At 58.7% G+C, this 17999-nt stretch overlaps 1 protein-coding gene and 1 long non-coding RNA gene across 2 annotated transcripts in view; one reads left to right on the top strand and one right to left on the bottom strand.

The window, feature by feature from the left end:
• TRAPPC10 (trafficking protein particle complex subunit 10) overlaps positions 1–17999 on the top strand; it is an 83925-nt gene that overhangs the window by 15951 nt on the left and 49975 nt on the right. The window contains exons 2-3 of the mRNA XM_070071770.1: positions 4441–4522; positions 10761–10896. Of these exons, the coding sequence (XP_069927871.1) occupies positions 4441–4522; positions 10761–10896 (218 nt within the window). The remainder of the gene's footprint in view (positions 1–4440; positions 4523–10760; positions 10897–17999) is intronic.
• LOC127487001 (uncharacterized) lies at positions 4698–5871 on the bottom strand. The gene is made up of 2 exons (XR_011387673.1): positions 5634–5871; positions 4698–5592 (listed from the first exon to the last, which is right to left on the bottom strand). It is a non-coding gene; the product is annotated as an uncharacterized lncRNA (long non-coding RNA).

Here is a 17999-nt window from a genome sequence, read left to right as displayed (position 1 = left end):
CATCAACAGATACTTACATCTTCCACCCGACAGAGCCTTCACATGGAAAGTGCGCGGCTGCGCACCGCCTGAGCGCCTTGTCGTCTTTGCCTGGTTGTTTTATACAAAGACCCTTGAGGCTTTGCAAGTTCAAGAATTGAAGCAACAACAACAAAGGGACTGAAAAGCAAGTGACAGAGTCTTCCCTCTTTACAGGGGGTTTCTGGACCTGCATGTTCAGCCAGTGTCAAGACGGCGGCTGCAGATTGATTAGTACGCTTAATAAAACTGAGGAGTTGAGAAGCAGCTCAGAGCAGCAGCAAGGCACGGAGGCCAAAGCCAGGGTCTGAATCCCAATCTGGGTTTGTGGCCTGGGGCCCCTCACGGAGGTTCTCCGTGCCTGGGTTTCCAGGTGTGGAATGGCCCTTCCTGCTGGTGGTGTGGGAGCGTGGAGCTGGCCTGGCCTCTGTGCCTGCCCGCCAGCCGTGTGGGGACAGCCGGCGGCGATGGTCTCAGGAGGTAGGGCCTTTCAGAGGTGGTGAGGCGAGAGGGTGGGCCCCCAGGAGAGGGTCCAGTGCCTGAAGAGAACAGAGCCTCACCCAGACAGGGCTTGCAGCCTGCAGAGCCGTGAGCTGTGAGTTCCCGGGCTGTGTGGTGAGCGTTGGAACTGCTGGGCTTCAGGCACCAGAGCATGCGATCAGCCGTTCCCGGGTGTGATTCGTGTTTGCTCTGAGCGTGGAAGTCCTGAATCAACGCGGGTGTGGGAATCTGCTTTGCAGTAGAAAGTCGGGTCAGTTCCCTGACTCCCTGGGGCGGGAGTGGTGAGCAGACCCTGGGCGCACCTGACCAGAGCCAGGGCCCTGCCTCCCTTCCTGGGCTCCTCTGAGCTGCACTTTCCTTGGTGTCCAGGCTGCCCTCAGGGGCGCCGGACCCCTCCCCAGATGCTCTACCCTGCCCTTCCCAGGTGGGGCTCGAGGGGCTCGGGAGGCGCACGCAGGGAGACAGGCTGACGTGAGGACTCCTGCTGTGCTGTGCGTTCTCCTGGCGTGGCTTTGAGGAGTCCTTTTCCCCGCACCAAAACAGGGCCTCTTAGTCGTTGAGATACTCTCAGTGGGCTCTTGAGGGAGAGCAGGGGACTCAGTGCTTTCTGAACAGTGTTGGGACCCTCGCTGGTAGCCACTCTTGCCGCTGGTAGCCGCTGTGTGAACCCCCGGGTTCCCCGGCTTCCTCCCCTCCCTCGCCCGTGGGTCAGGTGAGCAGGCAGCCCGACAGCAGCTCTGTGACAGCTCAGACTCAGAGCACTTGGCGTGACCCGCGTGGCGTGTGTGTGGCTCTGACGACCAGCCAGTGAGCGGAGGGGAGGTGTTGGGGGTCTGCCCTTTCTTACTCTTCATGTGCTGGGTCTCTCTCTGCCCAGTTTTCAAACGCGTCTTTGCTTTTCCTAGTACTTGATTCAGAGATTGAGGAGCAGCTTAGCCGTGCAGCTGTGTGTTCAGAGATTCATGGTGCTGATTCTTAGACCTGACCTGGGTGCTGTGCTGACCGAACGCTGCCGCTCTGGAGGCTTGAGGTGCCGGATCAGGGAGTTGGCCCGCTCAGCTTCCTCTGGGGTCTGTGTCCTTGGCTGACCGCGCCGTCTTTGTGTGTCCTCCCTCGGCCCTGCTGTCTCTCTGTTCGGATTTTCTCAGAGGGAGGACACAGGCAGATGGGATGAGGGCCGTTTCAACTTAACGTGCCTGTTCACCTTTGCCATCAAATACATGGTGGTCTGAGGTGCTGGGGCTTGGTGCTTCAGTATGTGGACTTGAGCCAGACACAGTCCAGGCCTTAACAGGTCGCAGGGTAAATCCCCAGTTATGGGGCCAGTTTTGCGGTACAGCTGGTTAACCCTTGTTCTGCGATGCCAGCATCCCATATTGCAGTGTCAGTTTGATTCCCAGCTGATCTGCATTGGACCCAGCTTCCTGCTAATGAGCCTGGGAAAGCAGTGAAAGATGGCCTGAATACTTGGGCCCTGCACCTACGTGGGAGACTTGGATGGAGTTCCAGGCTCCTGGCTTCAGCTTAGACCAGACCCAGCCATTTGAGGAGTGAACTGGTGGTTGGAAGATACCCCGCCCCTCCTTCCCTCCCTCTTCACCTCTCTCTGTCACTCTGCCTGTCAAATAAGCCTTTAAAGAACTTATTTGAAAAGTCCTCAGCCGCGCCAGATGACAACTCTGCCCTTGGCCTACGTGCCGACTGAGCTGTAGCGGGCCTGGGGATTGTTGCTCCTCACAGGCGTGGTCCCGGAGGTGGCCCCTGAGAGGTCCTGAGGTCACTCGGGCTGTGGCCTGGGAAGGGGGTCTCCAGAAGAGCCCACGTTTGGGCCCAGCCGCTCCCTCCGCTTCCCGGCACGTCTGGGACCCTGCCTCCACACACGCTCCGCCACTGCCACGCTCTGAGAGCCCCCCACGCCTTCTGTCCTCGTGCGGTTACTGGCCGCAGGTCCCAGTCCCTGCTAGCAAGCAAGAACACCGTTACTTCCTAGGCTCCGTGTGGGGAGCCGTACAGTGCAGCTGGGCTTCTGGGGAGGTAAGCGTGGGAGGAGGGGTGTGGGGGCATTTCATCTCTCTTCTACATTTGAAACTTACTGAAAGGCAGTTACAGAGGGCGGGGGCGGGGGGGTACCAGAGAGGCTTCCACTGTTTCACTTCCCAGGGGCTGTGATGCCAGGGTTGGCTGGCCGAAGCCAGGAGCTCCACCCGGGTCTCCTGTGTGGGTGCAGGGCCAACACTTGGGCATCTTCCACTGCTTTCCCAGGCACATTAGCAGGGAGCTGCATCGAAAGTGGAGCAGTTGGGCCTTGAACCGGTGCCTAAATAGAATGCTGGTGTCACAGGCGGCTCCTTAATCTCTGCTGGTTCACTACCCAGATGACCGCAATGGCCGGGAGTGGGCCAGGACAACGCCAGGAGCCAGGAGCTCCATCCGGGTCTCCCACATGGGTGACTGGGGCCCAAGCACCTGGCCGTCTTCTGCTGCTTTCCCAGGTGCTGTAAACAGGGAACTGGATCAGAAGTGGAGCAGCCAGGACTCCAGCTGGCACTCTGAGATGGGTGCTGGGGTGGGAGGCAGCGACTTAGCCTCCTACGTCATGGTGCCGGCCTTGGTGTTTGTCTTTGACTCTAAATGTAGGTTGTTAGTGCACTTGTGTGATTCCCATGGGAGGGGCCGTGTGTGCAGCTTTCTATGGAAAACCAGGAGAGGAGAACGCCACCATGTAGCTGGCTTGGTTTCCATTTAGTGAAGAGTAATGCTTTTTATATATTAATCTTGGAACTTGTAATGAGGCTGCAGAAATTGGCGTTCAGAGATAGGGAGCCTGAGTGGACTCGGGGTTTTCTGTATTGCTTTCTGAGATGGATGCTAAACAGGAGAACAGCGTGAAAAGCGCTGTTAAAATGTAGAGATTGTTTTCATCTTGGCCAAACTGTAGAGCCAGTAACCCTTGGTGACTGCTCGGTGCCAGGCTTCGAGTGGCGGTGACTGTCTGGTCCCGTCCCCTCCAGGAAGCGTGTGGGAGAGCATCGGGCTCCTGCAGCCACGCCCACCCTCTCCGTCTGCAGCCACTTAACATCCCGCAGGCTTCTGTTTTTATGCGCACATGGCAAAAATAAGCAGCCATGTTAATGGCCCACATCAATTCCCAGTGATTTCTTTAAGATCAATATAAAAGCAATTAGGAAAATGGTTTTGCTTAAAGAGGACCCTCTGAGTGTAAGAACTTCAGTCATCTATATGAAAAGGTTCCTTTTGGGGCTAGGGATAATAGGGCTGAATGGTCATTTTGTGAGAGCTGGGTGGCTCTCACACCCACTTGCATTGTGTGTCAGTAGCGTCTGCCCTGGGCCAGCTTGTGCCTGGGCTGGTGACCTCAGCCCTCGGCTTCCTGGGTTGTGAGCTGGGTCCTGGGGAGGGGTGGTGAGGACCCCCGGGGAGGATGCCTGGCCCTGGCTGTGCACGTGGGGAGTGTTGTGTACGTTTTAGCTCCTGCTGGCCTTGGGTGAACCCTGAATTCATTTGGGGGAGAGTTCACATTCGTGTGTCCCGTTCCCCTCTGGAGTTTTCTGCTGTTTTCTTGTGAAGACAGCAGAGGCTGCAGGCGCCTGAGGCCAGGTGGGCGGAGCCCGCTGTGTGCTTGCTCAGCTTGGCAGCCTGGGACAAGCCACTCACCTTTGCGGACCCTCCCCTCCCAGGGGAGGTCACGCCTACCTCATGGGGGCGCTGTGAGGGTTAAGTTCAGCTGCAGATGTCAGGTGTGGGTTCTGGAGACCAGTCCTTTAGGGTCAGAAGCAATCCTGCTCTATGATGTCATTCTACTAAATGTAAGATTATCTGAAATATCAGTTTAAGAACTGGAGAGTAATTTATATTTCCTTAAAGACGCCATAACTCCATTTCTCTTTATTCCCCATGCAGGTGCTGGAGATCAGAATTTGTTTACCTCTCTCTACCCAACGCTTTCCCAGCAGCTTCCGAGAGAGCCGATGGAGTGGAGAAGGTACGGGCACCTGCTTGGGTGGCAGCCCCCTGGGTCCCAGGAGTCTGGGTGAGCGGCGCGGTGGTGCCGAGAAGCCTGGCGCCGAGCGCTGAGCGCGGGCTGCGTCTCTGCAGGTCTCGCTCTTCAGGTGTTGGGCATCTTGTGGGACGAGGGGTGTTAGAAGCAAGACAGCTCATTTTATTTATGAGTTATTTATTTATTTGAAAGGCAGAGTTACAGAGAGAGAGGGGGAGAGATAGAGACAGAGAGAGACAGAGAGAGACAGAGAGAGAGATCTTTAGTCTGCTGATTCACTCCCCATATGGCCACAACAGGCGGGGTTGGGCTGGTCCAAAGTTAGGAGCCAGGAGCTTCTTCCGGGTCTCCCACGTGGGTGCAGGCGCCAAGCACTGGGGCGTCTCCCACTGCTCTCCCAGGCCACAGCAGAGAGCTGGACCAGAAGGGGAGCAGCTGGAACACGAACTGGCACCACAGCGCCAGCTCTGACAGTTCACTTTTATGGGAATGGCTTCGTCATGGCTGATCAGAGTGTCTTAAAGCCATGAGCATTTTGGAACACCCACCCTACCTGATGTAGAGGGGGAGACCCCAGTTGTTCAGGAGCTGAGCCCCTGCGCCCTTAAGAATGAGGAAGTATGCAGAAGGTGTCATTGAACAATTAGAAGAAAAAACAGACGGTGTAGAGCTGAAGCCAGGGTGGCCACTCCCGTTGCTCCTGCGTGTTCAGGGGAGGTCATGGCTGGGGGTCAGTGTCTTCACCAGCTTCCTTATGGTGAGATTCGGTTGCTGGGAACAATGTGTGGAGTTCGCTTGCCAGCACAGGTGGCCTGTGTCTGTCCAGGTTGGTGTCGTCACTCGGGTTCCAGCCGTGCTGATCCTCGCTGACCCCGGCTTGTGCCCTGGAAGCATGAGTTACCATGGCTCTCTGGGTGTGACTTAGCAGGCTCTCTGGTGAGCTGTGTGGTTCCTGCGCCCGGTCACGTCTCACTGCTGATCCTGAACATCAAGAGCGTCTGGAGAGCCAGGGGTCTGCTTGGGCAGGCAGTGCTCAGCACACGAGAGGCCCAGTGCTGTGAGGGCGAGAACGCGGTCAGCACGTGGAAGGACTTACTAGCCGGCGAGGCAGGGCGGTCTGCAGGGCTCCAAGGACGTGTGCCTCACGGCAGCTTCTGAGTCTGGGAAGCAGGAGGGGCGATGAGGAAGTGCAGCAGGGGATCTGCAGGCGCCCCTGAGGGCGGTGGCCTGGGCAGGCCTGGGCACACCAGGGCCTGGCGTGGTGCCCCTGTGTGCCGCACACCCTGCCATCGCTGGGCAGCGGGGCCAGCAGAAGTGTGTTCTAGAGGCTGAGTAGGCTGAGGGGGAGGGCCTCCCCTGATGAGGGTCTGCTGTGTCATCCCAGTGAGGGGGAGGGGCCCCAGGGCGGGCCAAGGGGGAGGGCCTCCCCTGGTGAGGGTCTGCTGTGTCATCCCAGAGAGGGGGAGGGCCCCGGGGCGGGCCAAGGGGGAGGGCCTCCCCTGGTGAGGGTCTGCTGTGTCATCCCAGAGAGGGGGAGGGCCCCGGGGCGGGCCAAGGGGGAGGGCCTCCCCTGGTAAGGGTCTGCTGTGTCATCCCAGAGAGGGGGAGGGGCCCCGGGGCGGGCCAAGGGGGAGGGCCTCCCCTGGTGAGGGTCTGTGTCATCCCAGAGAGGGGGAGGGGCCCCGGGGCGGGCCAAGGGGGAGGGCCTCCCCTGGTGAGGGTCTGCTGTGTCATCCCAGTGAGGGGGAGGGGCCCCGGGGCGGGTCGAGGGGGAGGGCCTCCCTCTTTTGAAAATGTTTACATGAAAAGCTGTAGATGTTTTCTATTTGAAAGAGAGAGAGGTCTTCTGTCTGCTGTTTCACTCCGCAAGTGCCTGCAACAGCTGGGGCTGGGCTAGGCTGCAGCCAAGCACCAAGAACCCAATCCGGCTGTCCACGTGGGGGCAGGGACTCAATACTTGAGCTGCCACTTGCTGCCTCCCAGGGGTGCACAGTAGCAGGGAGCTGGAGTCGGAAGCAAAGCTGGAGCTCAAGCCCAGGCGGTCCAGTGTGGGGTGTGGACGACCCAAGCCCGGGCGGTCCAGGGTGGTGTGGACGTCCCGGGCCCAGGCGGTCCAGGGTGGTGTGGACGTCCTAGGCCCAGGCGGTCCAGGGTGGTATGGACGTCCCAAGCCCAGGTGGTCCAGGGTGGTGTGGATGTCCCAAGCCCAGGCGGTCCAGTATGGGTTGTGGACGTCCCAAGCCCAGACGGTCCAGGGTGGTGTGGACGTCCCAAGCCCAGGTGGTCCAGGGTCCAGGGTGGTGTGGACGTCCCAAGCCCAGGCGGTCCAGTATGGGGTGTGGACGTCCCAAGCCCAGGCGGTCCAGGGTGGTGTGGACGTCCCAAGCCCAGGTGGCCCAGGATGGTGTGGACGTTCCAAGCCCAGGCGGTCCAGTATGGGGTGTGGATGTCCCAAGACCAGGAGGTCCAGGATGGTGTGGACGTTCCAAGCCCAGGCGGCCCAGGGTGGTGTGGACGTCCCAAGCCCAGGTGGCCCAGGATGGTGTGGACGTTCCAAGCCCAGGCGGTCCAGTATGGGGTGTGGATGTCCCAAGACCAGGAGGTCCAGGATGGTGTGGACGTTCCAAGCCCAGGCGGCCCAGGGTGGTGTGGACGTCCCAAGCCCGGGCGGTCCAGTATGGGGTGTGGACGTCCCAAGCCCAGGCGGTCCAGTGTGGGTTGTGGACGTCCCAAGCCCAGGCGGTCCAGGGTGGTGTGTGGACGTCCCAGGCCCAGGCGGTCCAGGGTGGTGTGGACGTCCCAAGCGTGTCTCCAGCTGTTGTGCCAGACACTCCCACAGGTCTCAGCCCTCACAGTTGCTTTGGGGACTGAATTTCCCCACGTGGACCTTGGAGGACACAGTCTGGCTGAGCAGGTGGGAAGGGAGGAGACGCAGCAGCTGAAAGGTGTGAACACGTTCTTGGTGGAGGAACTGGGAAAGACGGCTGAGAAAGCTCGCCCCGCCCGTCTGCCAGGCTGCCTCCCAAGAGCCCGAGTGTGTGCCAGACAGCCAACTGTGGGACTTGGAAGCTGAGGGCAGGGCCGGCGCTGAGGGCGGCGGGGGCGAGGCCCAGACAGGGAGCTGTCAGACGCGGGCCCCTCTGTCTGCAGTGGCGGGTGGCTCTTGTCCGCCTGCATGGGAACCCAGCAGGCCTTTGTGTGGAGAGCCCAGGGTCCTGGGTGGGAGGCACTGCAGGGGTGGGGAGGTGCCGCTCTGACGTCGGCAAGTCGGAGCTGTGAACCGTGTGGGGCGCGCTCCCGCCAGAGTGGGCACGTGTGCCAGGCAGCCACACCTGTTCTGTAGAACAGCGGTGGGACTGGACCGTCAGACTTGGGGAATGTGTCGTGTTAGAAGGACGCGTCCTAAACTCCTGGGACTCTGCAGGGGACTTGATGTAGAATGACGGTCTTCGCAGAGGTGAGAGCAGCCTGGAATAGGGTGGACTCGAAATCAGGGCGTGAGACAGAAGAGAGGACGCGGGGGAAGTCCTCTGACAGTGGGGCCACTGGCCGAGGAGCCCCAGGGTCGCCTGCAGCCAGCGGCAGTGGCACGGGAGGGCTTGCAGAGGACAGCCCTCTGGACGCCTGTGTGAGAGTGAGCGCACTGTGAAGAGGCGCCCGGGGCGGGGCAGAGGAGGGGAGGCGCCTGCCACGCTGCGTGAGGACAGCACATACAAGTGGCTTTGATGCAAACTCAGAGTCACCTCTGAGTAGACCTTGGAGATGGGGACAGAAATCAGACAGATGCTCTCAGCGGCCTAGGGCAGCCGTGTGGATGAGTAAATGCTTGAGTTGGAGGACGGGGCCCAGACGCCTGGAGAGGAGCGCTGAGCACCAGGCAGGAAGCGCAGAGGCTGGTGGGGTCCACATGCTCCACTCTGTCCCAAGGGTGGCTCGAGAGGAGGCAGGACAGGGAGTGGGGGCCGGGCAGGGCCTGCAGGGGAGAGGAGAGGGCGTGGGGCCGGGCAGGGCCTGCAGGGGAGAGGAGAGGGCGTGGGGCCGGGCAGGGCCTGCAGGGAAGAGGAGAGGGCGTGGGGCCGGGCAGGGCCTGCAGGGGAGAGGAGAGGGAGTGGGGACCGGGCAGGGCCTGCAGGGGAGAGGAGAGGGCGTGGGGCCGGGCAGGGCCTGCAGGGGAGAGGAGAGGGCGTGGGGCCGGGCAGGGCCTGCAGGGGAGAGGTTGCACTGGGAACCCAGAGCAAAACAAAGCAAGCAAAAGTCAGGTCTTGCAGTCGGCGAGAAAAGGCAGGAGAGCGACTGGGCTTGTGACAGCACTTAGAACGCAGCGTGACGTGCATTCAGTAGCGGTCTCCTCAGAGTGCTGAGAAAACCTTCGGACCTGGAGTCTCGCACACCTTGGAGCACGCCGAGGACCAGGCCAGCCCGCGGCCCCACCGAGGCCCTGAGATGCCAGCGCAGAGAGCGTTTGCGCTCGAAGGCTTTGGGATGGCTGGGGCCTGCTTCATCCTTTCTAGCTACGAATGCCGCCTGTGTGCCCTAGGTGCCACTTGTCCTCTGCCCCTCGTGCCAGGGAGGTGGCTGGGAAGCACTGCTACCCTCATCGCCTCCCGAGGGCCCCAGCCAGAAGAAAGGCGAACCCAGGAGGCACAGGTCAGAAGCAGCTGTCGGCAAACACGTCCTACAAATGTTTGCTGAACCAGAGGTATCAGTTCTTGAAAAATTAAAAATCTGAGGTTGGCGCTGTGGCGTAGCGGGTGAAGCCTCTGTCTGCAGCGCTGGCATCCCATATGGGCCCGGCTCCTCCACTTCCGACCCAGCTCTCTGCTGTGGCCTGGGAAAGCAGTAGAAGATGACCCAAGTGCTTGGGCTCCTGCACCCGCGTGGGAGACCTGGAAGAAGCTCCTGGCTCCTGGCTTCGGATCGGTGCAGCTTCGGCTGTTGAGGCCAACTGGGGAGTGAACCAGTGGATGGAAGACCTCTCTCTCTCTCTTTGCCTCTCCTTCTCTCTCTCTCTAACTCTGACTTCCAAATAAATAAATAAATCTTTTTTTTTTAAAAAGAGAAATTAAAAAATCTAAAATCTCAGCAGTGTGGGAGCAGACCAGAGAAGAGTATGCAAGGAGGGGCGTATTAGCTCAGTGGTTAGAAGAAAAGTCTAGGTTTGTGCATATTCAAAATAGCAGTGCAGCCAGCAGCAGGATGGAGGTGGGCGGCTGGGGAAGGAGAACGTGACCACTGTCAGAAAGGGCAGGAGACGGGTGCCGGCACACGGAGCGCACACAGGTCCAAACGTGCGCGCAGCCACGGTCCGCACGGCAGGCCGTGACCCACCTTAGATTGCATACAACACGCCAAATCCAGCTGCAGGTGTGAGTGGAAGACACAGCCAACACAGGCAGAATGCAGGCCTGGAGCAGACCCCTGTGCCCTGTCCCCCGGCAGCCCGCCTTGCGCTGTGCCCCGTCCCCCGGCGGCCCGCCGTGCGCTGTGCCCCGTCCCTCGGCGGCCCGCTGTGGCAGGTGCGCTGTGCCCATTCCCCTGGTGGCCCGCCGTGCGCTGTGCCCGTTCCCCCGGCGGCCCGCTGTGGCAGGTGCGCTGTGCCCATTCCCCCGGCGGCCCGCTGTGGCAGGTGCGCTGTGCCCATTCCCCTGGTGGCCCGCCGTGCACTGTGCCCCGACCCCCGGCGGCCGCCGTGCGCTGTGCCCCGTCCTCCGGCGGCCGCTGTGGCAGGTGCGCTGTGCCCGTCCCCCGGCGGCCGCTGTGGCAGGTGCGCTGTGCCCGTCCCCCGGCGCCTCTGTGGCGGGTGTGTAGCTGGGATTTCTTGATGAGTCCGGTCCTTTCTTCCTAGGTTGAGAAGCAAAGCGAGGTGTACCACATTTTATTTGTACAAATCCTGTTCTTTTGTCACCAAATAATTTCATTTTTTCGGTGATGTAGCGACTTGCATGCACGTGTGGTGTTTGGGTTGCTCGTGGAGACGGACAGGCTGAGCTGGCTCTCAGGTGTCGGCGCTCGGTGGGTGCACGGCTGTGTGCGTGTTGCTGAGGTGGCGAGGAGCTCGGGCCCGGCGGGTGGCCGTGTGGAGAACACGGCAGTGAGGACTCAGGCCGCATGCGGTAAAACTTAGGAACCCAAATGTGGTTGAATTCTGATTTTTTATTTCTGTTGCGCCTTGGGAGTTTTTCTTCTCAGTTACGTAAAAAATAAAAATAAAAATCTGTTACAGGTCCTACGGCCGGGCTCCCAAGATGATCCACCTGGAATCCAACTTCGTTCAGTTCAAGGAGGAGCTGCTGCCCAAGGAGGGGAACAAGGCACTGCTCACATTCCCCTTCCTGCACATTTACTGGACCGAGTGCTGCGTAAGTGTCCGCGGGCAGGCCTGCAGGCCCCCGGCTCCGGCTGGAGCCGCAGCTGCTCTGACTTCCGGTGCTCGCTTTCCTCCACCCTCCAGGGGTCTGTGGTTGTGCACGTGTGCCCGCCTGTCCAGCACATCTCTGCCTGTGGCCCCAGTGGCCACTGGTGTCGGTTGTTTGACCTGCTGTACTCTGGGTGTCGCTGTCCTGACGCCTGTGGTCCAGTTGCAGCAGGGGCTCAGCACAGACCACACTGTGCAGGCAGCAGAGGCCCAGTGAGGTCCTTGTTTCCCTGGTGGTGGGGCCTCGGGGGAGGGGCTCTCTGTGACCCTCAGTTCCCGTCTCACAGGTGTCTGTGGGGCTCAGCCCCGAGCATCGCCCCGACCCAGATGGCTCTTTCCTGCCCCACCTTTATCAGGGCAGCCAGCCCCTCCCTGCCGGTGTGGTCAGCCCGTGTTCTGCATCGAGGCAGAGCCGCGTGGTCCCCTCGATGCCAGTGAGGGCCACTTCAGGCCGGCCCTTGTGTCTTTGGGTGCTTCTGACTGGCAGCAGAAGACGCCGGGGCCTGCAGCAGGGCTGCCCTCTCAGGGCCCGCTGGGCTATGCGGGGATTGGCACAGCGTGCAGCCCCCGTCCTCAGGGTGGGGGACTCCCCGGTGACACCGTCTGGACTGTGGCGTCTCTGGAGCACAGTTCCTGGTGCTTCCCTGGAAAGTGGTCTGTTTCAGACAGCTGTCGACTTTGATAACCTGTGTTTTCCTTAGGTAGTGTGCCTTTCTGTTGAGTTTTAAAATTGTTTTTTATTGAGATGTACAGCGTGATCTTCCTGACTTTTTTTTTTTTTTTAACAGGCAGAGTGGACAGAGAGACAGAGAGAAAGGTCTTCCTTTGCCGTTGGCTCACCCTCCAATGGCCGCCGCGACCGGTGCACCACGCTGATCCGATGGCAGGAGCCAGGTGCTTCTCCTGGTCTCCCATGGGGTGCAGGGCCCAAGCACTTGGGCCATCCTTCACTGCATTCCCTGGCCACAGCAGAGAGCTGGCCTGGAAGAGGGGCAACCGGGACAGAATCCGGCACCCCGACTGGGACTAGAACCCGGTGTGCCGGCGCTGCAAGGTGGAGGATTAGCCTAGTGAGCCGCGGCGCCAGCCGATCTTCCTGACTTTTACATGTGTTTTGTGGGGGCCGGCGCCGCGACTCACTAGGCTAATCCTCCGTCTGGGGCACCAGCACGCCGGGTTCTAGTCCCAGTTGGGGCGCTGGATTCTGTCCCGGTTGCTCCTCTTCCAGTCCAGCTCTCTGCTGTGGCCCAAGAAGTCAGTGGAGGATGGCCCAAGTGCTTGGGCCCTGCACCCGCATGGGAGACCAGGAGGAGGCACCTGGCTCCAGGCTTTGGATCGGAGCAGCACGCAGGCCATGGCGGCCATTTGGGGGGTGAACCAACGGAGGGAAGACCTTTCTTTCTCTCTCTCACTGTCTAACTGCCTGTCAAAAAAAAAACCATAAATGTATTTTGTGGGAGCAGGCATTAAGCCGAGTGGTAAAGACACTTCCCCTGCACCCCAGACTGTGTCACTACACCTCACACTGTGACCCCACACCCACACTGTGACCCCACACCCCATACTGTGACCCCACACCCACACTGTAGCCCCTGGTTGTGGTTCCTGATGCTGGCGTCTGACTTCCCCCGATGGAGACGGCAGAAATGGCTCAAGTCATTGGGTACGTGCCTCCATGTAGCAGAGGTGCGTTCTGGGCCTGGTTTCCAACTTCGGCTCAGCACAGACCCACCATGGCTATTGGCACTTGACGAGTGAACTTCAAATGGGAATGCACACTTCGCATGCGTGTCTCTCTCTCTCTCTCTTTTTCTGGAAAAGGCAGATTAGAAAATGAAAAAAAAAAATGTGGGGTGGGCGTTTAGCTTTGCGGTCAGCTGCCGGGAGGAGCCGTGCGCCTCGGTAGTGACGCTCAGCACCTGGCTGCAGCTCCAGGCTCGAGCGCCTGCTGGTCTCACCCTGCGGGCACTGGAGGTGGCGCGGTGACTGCGGGCGGAGGCCGGGGAGCTCCCAGCTCCTGGCTTGGGCTTGGCCCGGTCCACGCTGAGCGGACTCCGTGGCAGAGCTCTCTCCGTGTCTGTCTCTTCCTTCTCTATTTGTTTCTGCCTCTCAAATAAAAAATTAAAATTTAAAAAAGCTGTGCTTTGTGTCACACTTATTTCTCCTTCATTGTTTTCTGCTTTGTCTATGTTTCTAGTGGTCTTGCTTGCTTTCTTCAGAGTGCTGGAATTTTTGTTACTCTAATTTATTATTATTATTATTTTTTTTTTTTTTTTTTGACAGGCAGAGTGGACAGTGAGAGAGAGAGACAGAGAGAAAGGTCTTCCTTTGCCGTTGGTTCACCCTCCAATGGCCGCCGCGGCCAGCGCGCTGCGGCCGGCGCACCGCGCTGATCCGATGGCAGGAGCCAGGAGCCAGGTGCTTTTCCTGGTCTCCCATGGGGTGCAGGGCCCAAGCACCTGGGCCATCCTCCACTGCACTCCCTGGCCACAGCAGAGAGCTGGCCTGGAAGAAGGGCAACCGGGACAGAATCCGGTGCCCCAACCGGGACTAGAACCCGGTATGCCGGCGCCGCTAGGTGGAGGATTAGCCTAGTGAGCCACGGCGCCGGCCACTCTAATTTATTATTAATATGTTTTCTATCTCAATTTCTATGTTCGTTTTTATTCCTTCTTTTTGTTTTCTTATGATTTATTTTGTTTTTATATTTTTAAGTTTTGTTTATAGTTATTTTCATTCTTTTTAAAATTTAAATCTTCAAAGTTAATGAATTTTCCTCTTACTATTACCTGAAATATATCCCAGTGTTTTATCATTTTTCAGAAATTCTCCATCTTCTATTTGTATTTTTACTTTTAGCCAATACTCATTTAATGGAATTTTTTAGTTTCTAGAGAGAAAAATTTTTTTTAAATTTCATTTAACATTTTCTGGTCTTACTCATTGGGATGAGAAAGTGTTGTCTGGGGTGTTTTGCTTCGTGGGCCTCATGTGTGCTTTGACCTGATATGGCATCAGTGCCTGTGGATAGTCTGTGTGCAGCAGTCCGTTCTGCTGCTGACGGCAGTGCGACACGTGTGTCCATAAGATGGCGTCTACACATTTTTGTCTGTTTCGTCTGTCTGTAACTGATAATGGCGTGATAAAGTCATTTATTATTAGTGTGTTTCTGTTTCTCTTGTGTCTCCGTAGCTTCTCTGTTGGCTAGATGGTTGATGTGTTACCTGGTACAAGATGTTCATAACCATTCCAGTTTTTTAAAAAGTTCATTTATTTATTTGAAAGGGGGAGTTACAGAGGGGCAGTGGCAGACAGAGAGAAAGGGGAGGGTGGGGAGGTGTGTCTTCTATGAGCTGCAATGGCCAGAGCTGCACCAGGAGCTTCTTCCTGGTCTCCCACGCCAGTGCAGGGGCCTGAGGACTTGGGCCATCTTCTGCTGCTTTCCCAGAGAGCTGGATCGGAAGTGGAGCAGCTGGGACTCGAACTGGCATCCATATGGGATGCAGGGACTGCCGGCGGCAGCTTTACCCATTCTGCCACAGCACCCTCTCCCCATAACACTGACTTTCGAAATAATTATGTTCTAGCAGGAAGCCTTTTTTTTTTAATATCCTGCCCTTTTTGTATTTTTGATAAGGCAACATTTAAATAATTATTTATTTGAGAGAGTTACAGACAGAAAGAGGGAGAGACAGAGACAAAGATCTCCCATCCACTGGTTCACTCCCTAAATGGCCACAACAGCAGAGCCAGGCTGATCTGAAGCTGGGAGCCAGGAACCTGGAGCCTGGAGCTTCTCCAGGTCTCCCATGCGGGTGCAGGGGCCCAAGCACTTGGGCATCTTCTGCTGCCCTCTCAGGCCACGGCAGAGAGCTGCATTGGAAGTGGAGCAGCTGGGACTCGAACTGGTGCCCATATGGGATGCCGGCACAGCGGGCGGTGGCTTTACCTGCTACGCCATGGCGCTGGCCATCTTTTTTTTTTTTCCTTATTGTTTGGCAAAACGACTTCTAAGATAAGTGGATGCTGTTGCGGGTTTTGGACTAATGAAGGTCCTGTGTTGGGTCTGTCGGGGCTGTGGTGGGGCCCCGGTGTGCCTCTGCAGGCCTCACGTGACGTGGTGTAGAGCCTTGCAGTGTTCGGTTGACCCTGCTGCAGCCGCGGGTCCCACCAGCCGCAGAGGGAATCGCAGCCTCGTAGCGTTTTCCTGCTGACAAGTATGTGCGGCGCACTGGTGTGGTGCTGGCTGGAGTAACCTGCACGCGACGATGTTTGTGGCTCTGTGTAGCACTGCACTGTTTCACGAGGGCACTTGAGCGTTTGGAGTTTGGTGTCCACAGCCGCTGACCTCCTGCTCCCCCAGTCCCCGCTGTTATTTATTGTAAACCCCACAGTGTAGGTTTAGTTTTATTTATTTATTTATTTATTTATTTATTTATTTATTTATTTATTTATTTTTGACAGGCAGAGTGGACAGTGAGAGAGAGAGACAGAGAGAAGGGTCTTCCTTTGCCGTTGGTTCACCCTCCAATGGCCGCCGCGGCCGGTGCACCGCGCTGATCCGAAGCCAGGAGCCAGGTGCTTCTCCTGGTCTCCCATAGGGTGCAGGGCCCAAGCACTTGGGCCATCCTCCACTGCACTCCCTGGCCACAGCAGAGGGCTGGCCTGGAAGAGGGGCAACCGGGACAGAATCCAGCGCCCCGACCGGGACTAGAACCCGGTGTGCCGGCGCCGCAAGGCGGAGGATTAGCCTACTGAGCCACGGCACCGGCTAGGATTAGTTTTGTTTCAAACAGTACATTATTTAAAAAATTTTTTTAGTGTCAGATCGAGATCTTCCCTCTGCGGGCTTGTTCCCCGAGTGCCCACAACGGCCAGAGTTGGGCTGGGACCAGACAGAGGCCAGGCGCCAGGACACAGTCCAGGTCTCCCCGCGTGGCAGGAACCCGTTACCTGAGCCGTCAGCACTGCCTCCCAGGGGCAGCATCAGCGTGAAGCTGGGTCAGGAGCTTCTTAACCTCCAGCCCAAGTCCTGCTGCCCCATTATGGTTGTGTTTTTTTTTTTTTTTCATTATAAATTTTTGTTTATTTATTTGAAACGTAGAGTGGTAGAGAGAGGTGGAGGGGGAGAGCGCTTCCGTCTGCTGTTCAGTCTGCAAGTGACTGCAGTAGCCAGGATGGGGTCGGGCTGCAGACAGCGGCCAGCGTCTCCATCCGGTCTCCCATGTGGTGTCAGGGACGCAGTACTTGGGCTGCCTTCCCAGTCGCATTGGCAGGAAGCTGGATCAGAAGCTGAGTAGTTGGGACGTCAGCCAGCGTTTCCACAGGGGCGTGGGGCCTGAGCCGTGACTCAGCCCTCTGCACCACGTCGCCAGCCCTTGTTTTTGTGTTGTTCAGTGGTAGCGTACACCCAGCCCCGTCACGATCTGGGCTGCAAGCACCATGTCCTGTTACTGGTACTGTGTGCTGTCAGTCCCGCTGCGCTCTCACTGGGCTGTCGTCTGTTGCTGCCCTCACGTGCTCTGATGCAGAAGCTGTCCCGCGTTCGGCTCCTGTGACCTCTAGAACTGCACGTCCGCGCTGACGCCTCCACACAGGTGCTGGGGCTCACCTCACCGTCCTGGTCCCATTCTGTTTCTCCCAGGCCCCTGGGGTGTGGAAGCTGCACTCCGGTGTGCTCTGGGCCGCGGCCGCATCTGGAGAGCATGGAGAGAGGCACTGGCGCACTCACGCATGTCCACGTCCATGCTCACGTCGCGGCCAGGGGCTGTGTGCATGCTCGGTCCAGTGCCTGCCCGGCCCTGCCCTCTCTGTACCCGGGACCCCTGTGTGCTCGGTCCTGTGCCTGCCCGGCCCTGCCCTCTCTGTACCCGGGACCCCTGTGTGCTCGGTCCTGTGCCTGCCCGGCCCTGCCCTCTCTGTACCCGGGACCCCTGTGTGCTCGGTCCTGTGCCTGCCCGGCCCTGCCCTCTCTGTACCCGGGACCCCTGTGTGCTCGGTCCTGTGCCTGCCCGGCCCTGCCCTCTCTGTACCCGGGACCCCTGTGTGCTCGGTCCAGTGCCTGCCTGGCCCTGCCCTCTCTGTACCCGGGACCCCTGTGTGCTCGGTCCTGTGCCTGCCCGGCCCTGCCCTCTCTGTACCCGGGACCCCTGTGTGCTCGGTCCTGTGCCTGCCCGGCCCTGCCCTCTCTGTACCCGGGACCCCTGTGTGCTCGGTCCTGTGCCTGCCCGGCCCTGCCCTCTCTGTACCCGGGACCCCTGTGTGCTCGGTCCAGTGCCTGCCTGGCCCTGCCCTCTCTGTACCTGGGACACCCTTCTCTGACAGAGGTCAGGCGCTCATTTTCCTCCATAGGTTTGCTTCTTGCACCCCCACCTTTCCCCATGCCCTGGGAGGAGCACCTTCCTCTCTGCCACCATGATCCCTGAGTGGACAGCCCAGCCTTGCACTTGGCTGGCTCCCTGTGCTGTTACATCTCCCAGTGCCCCGGCCCTGCGCTGTCAGTCTCCCAGTGCCCCTGCGCTGTCACGTCTCCCAGTGCCCCTGGCCCTGCGCTGTCATGTCTCCCAGTGCCCCTGCGCTGTCACGTCTCCCAGTGCCCCTGGCCCTGCGCTGTCACGTCTCCCAGTGCCCCTGACCCTGCGCTGTCACGTCTCCCACGTCTGTGTCCTGCCTGTGCCGTCCCAGGCCTCTTCCGGGTGGGGTGGGCACAGCTCCTGCGGCAGCAGCATGCACTCTGGGACCGAGCCCGGGTGCTGCTCCTCCAGGGCTGGCGGCCCTGAGCCTCTGGGTTTGCTTCCAGGCACAGTGTGTGTGGTATCTTGGAGCTGCACCAGCACATCGGCATAGTGTGTTCTGTGGAAAAGTGCGGAGTGTGGCTACATTCCTATTGGATGTTTAGTTGCTGAAAATGGATTCTTTTACGGTGACCTTTTTTTTTTTTTTGGTAAAAAAAAGTTATTTATTTGAAAGTCAGAGTTACACACACACACACACACGAGAGAGAGAGAGAGAGAGAGAGAGAGGGAGGGAGGGAGGGAGGGAGAGAGA

Source organism: Oryctolagus cuniculus, chromosome 4 (assembly GCF_964237555.1).
Source record: "Oryctolagus cuniculus chromosome 4, mOryCun1.1, whole genome shotgun sequence".
NCBI classification, from domain to species: domain Eukaryota; kingdom Metazoa; phylum Chordata; class Mammalia; order Lagomorpha; family Leporidae; genus Oryctolagus; species Oryctolagus cuniculus.
The sequence above is the reverse complement of the archived record's forward strand: the minus strand, read 5'-3'. Positions and strand labels throughout refer to the sequence as shown.